Source organism: Rousettus aegyptiacus, unplaced genomic scaffold (assembly GCF_014176215.1).
Source record: "Rousettus aegyptiacus isolate mRouAeg1 unplaced genomic scaffold, mRouAeg1.p scaffold_m13_p_13, whole genome shotgun sequence".
NCBI classification, from domain to species: domain Eukaryota; kingdom Metazoa; phylum Chordata; class Mammalia; order Chiroptera; family Pteropodidae; genus Rousettus; species Rousettus aegyptiacus.
Genome location: NW_023416288.1, coordinates 56,187,994 through 56,198,559, shown reverse-complemented (window position 1 = coordinate 56,198,559; position 10,566 = coordinate 56,187,994). Strand labels below are relative to the sequence as shown.

The 10,566-nt window shown below is 38.7% G+C and overlaps 1 protein-coding gene across 2 annotated transcripts in view; it reads right to left on the bottom strand.

The window, feature by feature from the left end:
- Nucleotides 1-880: 880 nt before the first annotated feature.
- SVOPL (SVOP like) overlaps nt 881-10,566 on the bottom strand; it is a 47,083-nt gene continuing 37,397 nt past the window's right edge. Inside the window, exons 14-15 of one of the 2 annotated variants that reach the window (XM_016161908.2) lie at nt 3,772-3,885; nt 881-1,288 (exon numbers count right to left, since the gene is read on the bottom strand). In XM_016161908.2, the coding sequence (XP_016017394.2) occupies nt 1,277-1,288; nt 3,772-3,885 (126 nt within the window). In that variant the 3' untranslated portion in view covers nt 881-1,276. Of the gene's footprint in view, nt 1,289-1,535; nt 3,886-10,566 lie in introns of those variants that run through there. The other variant, XM_016161907.2, reaches the window with a different exon arrangement.

The following is a 10,566-nucleotide window of genomic DNA, read 5'->3' as shown; positions in this document are numbered from 1 at the left end:
GCTCTGGATCCCGTCCTTGTTGCCAAGGTCTGCTAAAAATGATTTTAAAAGTTTGTTTTTATCAACTAAATTGCCTTCATTTAATGGTAAAGCAGACAGTCTGCTTTTCCAGGGGTCCAGAGAACTGTAATGTGGGAGAGGAGGATAAATAAGGAAGCAGGCCTAGAGCTGGTTATAGTGCACTTCTGCTCAAGCAGAGCACGTGCAGGTGCATTGAAGTTTCGGTTTGCTGATGTGGCACCCCAGGCAAGAATGGTTTTCATCTTGGGCCTAGTATTTATTTCAACGAAACTATACCCAGTTGGCCACATTCATCCTATGGATGGCTTTCATGCAGGTTGAGGGCTGATTTTTTTTTTTTTTTTTACATTTTTAAAGGCTTGTTCAGGCAGGGGGTGGGGAAGTGACATTATATGTAGTTCACAAAGCCTAGACTATATACTGTCTGGCCCTTTAGAGGAAAGCCATCTGTGCCAGGAGTGATTTGCACCCTTATTGAAATAGGTATAAACCCTCTCATACACACAGTTTGCTGATGTTGTGGTTGTAGTTCTTTTTTCCACTGCAGAATGGGGGTAAGAGCAGGTGAGCCCCGCCTTGGGATCCATGATAAGTCTTGGGTGTTTCCACAGGGTCCCTCACCTGGTGGACTGTGACATGCAAATAATTACAAGGGTTCGTTGTACTCTTAATATTTTTTATCATACCATGGGAATCAAAGATTCCCCTGTAAAGTAATGAAATTAGAAATAATGCCAAGGAAAAAATTATCCCCAACTTCTTGGTAATTAAGACTCATACTAATTTAATCATATTGCATATTTTATGAATAAGCAATTTTCATTAACAAACTATGGAAACTATAAACAACTATGCTAATTTATATTGTGAATGTGATAACTGTTTTGAAAGCCTTAATGTTACCACCCCAAGTTCTTGTCTTAGCTACAAAATTTCAGTCTAACCTTTAATATAGGCCTCGTGGGAGAATATCAAGTATATGTTTTATCTGAGAATAATTATTCATTTACAGAATTGATGTCAAGGAAGAAAAGCCATCTTACATACCTTTCCAGTCTTAAAGTACACTTTATAAAAGTTCTCTAACGTTGACTCTTAGGAAGAGATCAGTTTGCAGTTAACCCACCTTATCCTCGTGTGCCTTAATTACCAATTTGCATACAGAAATAAAACCAGGTTTTAAAAAATGTACCACAGCTCTTTATGAAGATAAAACGCAATTTTTCTTCTCTGGTAAACATCAGCTTGCAGTTTTTCATTTAATTTGCTGGAAAAAGAAATAGATCAATACATTTAATTTTAAAAGTCTGATTCACACTCAGCTGTCTGGCACTAGGAACTCGTACTGGGCAGCTCATTAATAAACTTGTAAGGAATTTACCTTTGTGTACCTGACAATGCAATGATAGCTTTATAATTCAGCTATTCTAGTGTAATGTAGACATCATTCAGAAAACAACCACATAAATATCCTCTTTAAAGAATTTTTTAGTTTACCAGGTTCTTCCCTAAAGAATCAACCAAAAAACAGAATAAAAGAATTTGGTAAAATAGCTGGATACAAAATTAACATACAGAAATCCGTCACATCCCTATACATTAAACAATCAGGAGAGATAAATAAAATACCTAGGAATAAACTTGAAGAGGGCACAAATAAATGAAAGGATATGCTGTGCTCATGGATAGGAAGGATTATTATTGTTAAAATGACCATATGTCTCAGTGCAATACCCATCAAAACACTAATGTCAGAACTAGAACAAATACCCCTAAAATTTATATGGAACCACAAAAGACTTCACGTAGCCAAAACAATCTTGAGAAAGAACAAAGTTGGAGGTATTGCGCTCAATCTCAAACTGTACCGCAAAGCTTTACTAATCGAGACGGTACGGTACTGGTACAAAAACAGACACATAAGAGCCAGAAACCCTCACTTACATGAAAAGAGGTAAAAACACACACTGGAGTAACGACAGTCTCTTCAGTGGTATTTGGAAAACCGGACCACTCTTAAACCATACACAAAAATAAACTCTAAATGGGTTAAAGACAAATGTCAGGCCTGAAACCATAAAACTCCTAGAAGTATCTGACCTCAGTCTGAATAAAATGAGTTTCGTAGAGTAATTTTATATAAAAGAGAATCACTGCTATTAAACTATTAACCAGGTTGGTTCATCCAAATCATGGGGATGCTGTGTCTATGTTGTCGGAAAGAACTTAAAATTTTTGTCATGTTTTAAACATTTCTAAAAGTTTTATAGTTTCAATAGTTTCAGTCACTAGTTTCATACATTAAGTGCTCACAACACTGAGATTCATACCCTTAAGATTTGCCCAAAGACATATTATGTAGCCACTGAGTGGCAGCGCCGACAAGGACTTTGTGCCCAGACAATTGCATTTATCTAACATACATGTTAAAATTGTAAGGAAATTATATTTAAAACACCTATAAATAGGCATGTCAAATTCTTTCACCACAACGCTAAAACCAAGTCCCAGTCAACAGAAGAAGGAACAGTCCTTTTTAATTGGATATGACTTGACTTGGACACCTACAGGCCACATTAGATAGTCTGTTTCCTTTTATATGTACTGCTCCTAAGTAAGCCTGGGAGATTGGCGTACAATTAAGCACCACTTAATTTTGCAATCTGATTTAAATTCCACTTCCACTGCATACTACCCTGTTTCATTATACAAGTTCCTCAACATACCTTTGCCTTAGTGTCCTCATTTGTACGAAGGCTGTACTAATCCCTTTCTACAATATTAAAAGGAATCATATAAATCATCTGATTCAGTGAGTCTCTGGCTTTAGGCATTCCATGAATGGGTCACCTTTCCAAGTATGGAATCTAAACAAAGCCCTAAATTCATAATTACATGACAGGTTATCTAATCTGTGATTAAAATGCACATTATCTTAAAGATAAGCTAGCATTTTTAAAAAATAAAATAGCACATTTTGGATCTGAGAAAAAAAGTGAATACTGTTTTGTTTTTTTCCTTTACTCAGTAGTGCCTTCTTTATAGCTACTCAGAGTAAAACGCGCCTGTACCAACATAAATACAATATGTGTCTGTGGTTTACCATGAATAGGACGTGGGACAGAGGGCTAGCCACATTCAGCCAAGCAGCATCATGACTCTCCGCAGCATCATTTCGAGGTGGCAGCTCGAAACCAACCAAACTCTACCTAACCCTAACTGCTCTCCCCCGCCCCATGCTCGCACGCACCCTTGCACACCCGCGGCAAGCTTTATGTTTAAGACAGGAAAACATCAGTGCCGCCACTTACACTCTGATAAGGGTACAGCTAGAAGAGGCCTCGTCTTCTACATCTTCGCCCCTAGGAGCCTACCTTACACTTTGCAAAACAGCAGCCAGTGTCTGCTGACTGTCAGTAGTGGTGGACGACAACTGGTGCGGCGCTGAAGCCACCTGGATCTGTGGCAGTGCTCACATCCAGATGGGACGGTGGGAAGGGTAGACCGCTGAGGCCTCTGTCATTAACTCTAGTCTCCTCATCAAGCTGTTACTTTAATTTTGGTGCTGCGCAAAGTTACATGCGGGAAAATGGATACCCCTAGTTTTTCTGTTGGGACACGCTAAACAGATGTTAGCACACACTGAAATACCGTGTCTGCTTAAAAGGATTTCCATACTCTCCCCAAGTTCATGTCCTTTGTTCAAAAGGTGGTCGTTGAGAATGCTTAAGAGATCTCTGCATCACTTACCTGTAGGGCCCGTCCTTTGGTCTCAATGGGGAGAGTGAATGCAGAAATCGCACATACGACACAGACAGACGAGAAAAGACACAGGGCCCCCAGCAATGATGTGCTCATGAGAACCTGCAAGTGACAAAGAATGGCAATTTATTGTATCCCTCTCCCTTCTAAACTCATCCTTATGTCAAAGGGAAAATGAGGATTCCCCACACCGAATCCATAAATGAAGATGCTTTGCAGCCACTCTGTAAGCCGCGCGTTCTCGACATCTTAGATCTAGTTTGTATTTGGGCCAGGCTGTCATAGGCACGTTGTGGGATTCCTCCATGAATCGGGGCTGGTATTGCCATGCATTGGCCAGCTGAGGCATCTGTCTGCACCCACCCCCTCGGGCGTCTCCAGAGTAAACCAGGATCTGGGGAAGATGGGGGGTCTGCCTGGTTTCCCACCCCCTGTCATACCAGTGCAGCTTAACTTCAAACCCTCTTACTTCATGCAATACCCTCTTCGGTGTTGATAAGATGAACCAGGAGAAAGTTTTTTTGGAAGAGATGTACTAGGGGTCTCTGAAAAGATAACGTGGCTCATCTATTCATTATCTTCACATTATCTTCATGTACAACAATCAAAACTTTGTTTGATGGCCGTTTTTCCACAGTAAGAATGGATTTCTGCCACACTGTATACATCCTTTCTCCTGGATCTTCTCACCCTAATAATGGCTAGTTCAGACACTCCATCTCACATGTGAGTTTCCCTAGGACTGCGTCCAAAGTTAGCAAAAAGCCAGGCTCCTGGTAGTTGTCAACTGACTTCACAAAAATGGTTAACTGAAGTGGTTAAGGAACAACAATATTCTAGAATTACAGAATATTGCAGTTTGTAGAGGCCTAGAAACCATCTGGTCTAGGCCAACCTCCTCACTTGAGCCTAGAGTCAGAGCTAAGTGACTACTCGTCCAAAGTCACATAGAGGTCCCTGACACACAGCGTAGAACTTTCACCACCACTTAGGTTCCCTAAGATACATAATTTGAGAGTCCATCCTTGCGTAGGGCCTGCTGCCTTCCAGAACAGTAGATAATTCCATTTGTCATGCAAGGGAACCCATGATCTTAGCATCATTAACTATTTTGTAGTTGACCAGCAAATAATAAGTACTATGTTCTGATTTTATTTCCCAAAATAAGTTTTCCCCCAGCAGGAGTTTGTATAAATATATAACTATAAACATATACGTTTATACGTATGGATAGATAGATTGATGAGAGAAAATGTTCAGAAAAGGATGTAAACCCAAAGAGACTAGGCAGCCAGAATGATAACCAAATCATGCCATAGTTAGGCATGTGTCTAAATTCTGCCATTGGCACCACTCTGTTATTGGACACCAAAATTCTCGCTATCACCAAAATGGATTCTAACTAGCCCTAGCTCACATGCTTTGCACCAGATTCAAAGTCCTAGGTGGTGTGGGACCCTGATGGGTTGAGTTTAGTGCATAAACTGTCACCAGCTAGGATCAGGGAGAATAACTGCTTTGCCTTTTTGGCTTCCTTAGCGGGGTGCGGGGCTCTGCTCCTTAGGACTCCAACAATCCAGTAATCTTCCAGTAAACTCCTTTCTGCCTAAGATAGCCAAAGTCGATTTATATCGTTTACAAACAAGAATTCTGAATAACACCTGATTATAAAAATAATCCGGAAAGTGTATTAAAATGCAAATTTCCAGGCCTCACTCCAGATGCACTGTATCAAAAAGAAAAGATACCTGATCATCTCTCCTTCTAAAAATCAGCCCAGACCGGAGACAAAGAGGGATATTGCATATTAATAAAATGTTCTGTTCAACACAACAATCATAAAGGTCCATACATCAAACAAAAGAATTCAAAATACATTTTGTAAAAACTGAAAGGAGAAATCCACACAGTTGGAGACTTCAGTACCCCTTTCTCAACAATTGATAGAACTACTAGATACAAAATCAACAGGAATATAGAAAAACTATATGACACTATCAACCAACAGAATCTGACACCGATAAAACACACCACTCAACAACAGGACACAGTCCTTTTTTCGTGCCCACAGAACATTTACCAAGGTAGACTGTGTTCTGGGCCATAAAATGAACCTTGAAAGATTTTTAAAGAGTTAAAATCATAGACTAGATTCTCTGACTAAAATGGTATCAAGCTGGAAATAATAGAAAGATAACAGCAAAACCTCCAAAAACAATGCATGAGAGAAGGAAATCTCAAAAATATATTGAATGTAATGAAAATACAACAATGTTAAATTTGTAGGACACAGCTAATGGGAAACAAAAAAAAAATAGAAAGAACTTAAGAAATGAACAAGACATGAAGAAAGATAACTATCGAAGGACATGAAAATGTGAACAAATTTACTTCTTAGATGGAAAGTGCAGGTTTTTTTTATTTTAAAGTATAGTTATTAGCAGTGTGATATTGGTGCCAAAACAGAGAGGTGAGTAAAGCAATGGGTCGCAAAACAGATCCAAGTATCTATGGAAATCTGATTTATTATAATATGAGCATGGCAAGTCAATTGAGAGGGGCCAGACAAAAGGATGATTAATGACCCAGGAACAACCAGCTAGACATTGTTTTGTTGTTTTTTAAAGCTAGATCTTACCTCAACCCTTAAGTGTTAGATGAAACATGAAAAACCTTTGAACTTTCAGTGCTTTAGAAATATGGGTGAACAAGTGATGAAGGCCATTAAGAGTGACACAAAACTCTTTAAATGAAAATAATTGGTAAATTGCATCAAAGTTTTAAAATATGTATGCCAAAAATTTTGATAGTAAAATCAAAAAGTGTACCACAAGGAAAAAAATATTTGTAGAATAATGGCTAATGGTCTATATAAAGATTGCAAATCACAAAAATAATTTACCAAAACACATAGAAATGAGTAATAAATGAAAGATGCTCAGTCTTACCAAAATGGACAGACTGCAAATTAAGAAAATTGGCTGTCCAGCATATCAAAAAAGATTTAAAAGACATGGTTACTATCCAGTTTGATGATGAAAAAAAACAGGATGCTTCTTTAAGAATGTGTTAATATGTTACATCAGGGAGTACACAATTTTTTAAAAAATAAAGACAATTGGACAAGATTCACAATTTAAAATATGTATACCCTTTGATCTAAAAATTATCCACATCCTCTTCGAAATTGTTTCCTTAGAAGTCTACAGGCCCTCCCACATGTCCCTGCCCTATTGTAGAGATCCTCCCCACACCCTGTATAGAAGATCGCCTTCATCACTCTCTTTCCCTATTTTATGTTTCTACAGCATTACTCATATCTGACACAGTAAACCGCCCCATGTCCATCCTCCACTAGAATGTAACTTCAAAGAATCTGGGACCTTGACTTGTACAGTACACAGAACATTAAAGAGCTCAATGACCATGTTGAATGGCCATAACAGAGTTGCACATGCACAGAGGTGTAGTGTGCATGATGTTCAGTGTCCCACTGTATGAAGAAAGAACATGGGAACCTATGCATAATCGAGGTAATGACTAATTATGACACATCTATGCGATGGGAATCTATGCACCAACTTGAACGAAGATCTACAAGTACAGACATAAGATTATTAATGAGAAAAGGCAGTTACAGTACATAGATACATATTTGTAGATGTGTGTGTGGATGGATGTGTTTATACATGTGCCTATCTACATATATACTTACAGATAAAGATACCCCGTAGAAAGAGGAATCTGACCCCATCTGATGACTGCTGACAGCCTCTAAGCCTCACCTGTCTTTCCCTCTTCTCTCTGTTCCCCAACTTTTGGACAAACTGATGAGAAGGCCTGAGTGCTCCTTCCTTTGGCGCCTGCCTTACTGGAAGCCTCACCCCAACCATGATAAAAACTGCAGCCAGTCTCCTGTCCTTGCTCTCTTAGGCCACTTCTAATCTGTGAGAGGCCTGTCCAGCTCTCCCAGAGACCCGAACTATGTAATTAGGAAACCTTTCGTGCCCTCTTGGTGTGGGTATGCTTCATCAGTCTTGACATCCGACTCAAATTGGAGGGTGGGAGTTCATCTGTCTCTGCAGCTGACCATGACATATAGATTCATAGATGTAGCTAGATATGCAAATATTCACAGAAGTAAATATATCTACATATATGTGTCTATACATATATATATGTATAACGTAAAAATATATACATCTACATGTATATAAATATTACTGATATACAGACATACTTAGAAAAAATAATATATGCATAGAAAAGCATTTAGAAGAATGTACTTGAAACTACTGAGAGATACAGTAGTTCTCTTTGGTGATCAAATTACAGGGAATTTTTTCTTGGTACCACATTTCTATTTGAAATTTTACAAGTGTATTTTTATATTCAGAAATAATTGTAAATCTTGTTAATAAAAAGAACGCTGTCCTATACTTCTGTCTCAAAAAGTAAAAAAAAAAAAAACTGGTGTAAAAGAATTCATTTAAAAAGAATAAATTGAAAATAAGTAAACTTGACAAGTTGATCCAAGAGCTATGAGCTATTTTAGAAGGATAAAATAAAGCTAGTTATGAATTAAAGTGAAAGTCATAAATACATGGAGTTAGGAATGTGAGAGAGGAAATAATCACATACAGAGGAAGTGAGCCATAGAGAATACTCCCAACAGTTCTTTGTGAATAAATTTGAATAAGTAGATATTCAGTAAAACTGTTTCCTGACATTTACTCAAGAAAAGATATAAAACAGAAATAATTAGAAAAGAGTGACTAATGAAGTATATCCTCAAAAGTGCCAGGGGTCACTTTCCTAGGTCATTTCTTTCAAATCTGTAAGGAACGGAGTCCAGGGAAAGAAAAGTTTTCTTATTTCTTTTTTAATGAAACCACGATGACAATGATTTTAGACCCTAACAGATAAAACAAGCATAAACAAACTATCTCATATATGAGTATTGATTCAAGATTTATAAATAAAATACTGGCATGTGTGCGCGCGTACACACACACACACACACACAACTTTAGTTCACAGAAAGACAAATACTCTAGCTAAGTGAGGTTCTCACTGCTGTCACACGACATGGTCTGAAGGATCTCCTTGCCCACTTCCGCTCCCTCTCCTTCTTCACCCTTCCAGGAATTTCCCCATAAATCTCTTGCATGTGTAATTCCATGTTGGCGTCTGCTTTTCTAAGGACGCAAACTGAGATTCATGAGATTTCAGTAAAATAATTAGATACAAAATATGCAAAATAAATGTTTTCTATACATAAAAAAAAATAGCCAGATACATCATTTCCAAAATGTTCTGAGTACCTACTATATGCCAGGCACTGGAGAAGCAGCTAGGGATAAAAATCAGCAAAATATACACATGTCCTGTCCCCATAGGGCCTAAGTCTATTGGAAGAAAGAGATTTTAAATAGCCTGACAAATAGGCAATTACAATCTAATAAAGCAATATGAAGGGAAATTTCATGGTGCCTTAAAGAGCTCACGGACAGGAGACGAAACTTAGTTTAGGACAACAGATTTCTTAAGCAGAGGATGAATCATAGCTAACTGGAGGTGAGACAGGGAAGAGGGAAAAGATTTCCAGTCCAGGAGATGAGAAAATGACTGGTGTTTTTAACAAACTGCAAGAATCAGATTGTTTATGGCTAAGAACAGGTGAGAGCACCAGATGAGGGGGCCTCGTCGGCAGAGGCCTGTAAATCATGTTGAGGATGTTGGTCTGTGAAGAAGGCAAAGGGCAAGATGATAAAGAGTTACAAGCACAAGAACAATAGAAGGTCTCCGGATGCAGTGAGAAAAATGAGTTGAACGAGAGTAAGAGCGCACCCAAGGAGACCAGTCCGACACTGTTTTAGTGGTCCAGCGAAAGGCGGCGGTGGTGGGAAAGGAGATAAGGTGACGATTCGGCATCTAATAGGATGTTAAATCCACATGATTTAGGGACTGACTACGATAATGAAAGGAAAGAAAACCGACGACTCCAGGTCTCGGATGGTGACCCCATGACTCATACAAAGCACTGGTGATTGCCAGTGGCGGGGGTGGGGTGGGGTGGGGTAGGGTGGAGCGGGGGATTGGGTGAAGAAGGTGAAGGGAGTTAAGTACAAATTGGTAGTTACAAAATAGTCACAGGGATGTAAAAATACAGCATAAGGAATACAGTCAATAATATGGTAACTGTGTGGTGTCATATGGGCTTTAGGCTTATCAAGGAGATCACTTTGTAAATTATATAAATGTCTAATCACTATGCTGTACACCTGAAACTAACAATACCGAATGCCAACTCTAAATGAAAAATAAAATATATATATATATATATATAAAGGAAAAAACAAAGTAAGGGAGGGGTCAAATGTGGTAGTGGATTTAGAGATGTGGCGGTCACCAGAGACCTTGTCAAGAATCATTCTGGTGGAGTGAGGATGGCTGCAGCCAGGTTGGGGGCGGCGAAGGAATGAATGAGTGTGTGGGGAGTGGGGGGCGGGGGGATGAGAAAGGAGGAAAGTGAGGAGAAGGAGCCCTTTTAAGTAATGTGGCTGTAAAGAAGAAGAAAGAGATAGTCAATAGTGTGGAATTTACATTTTATAAGCTATGAAATCTTAAGCACAATAAAAAGCTAACTGGAAGGCTTTAACATGGAGAAATAAATTGAAGTCACAGGACATTACAGTTATAAACCGAAAAACGCAAATGATTAACCACGTGGAATGAGTTTGGGCAGCCAGGCGCTAGAAAATCAATAGACAAAAAACTCAA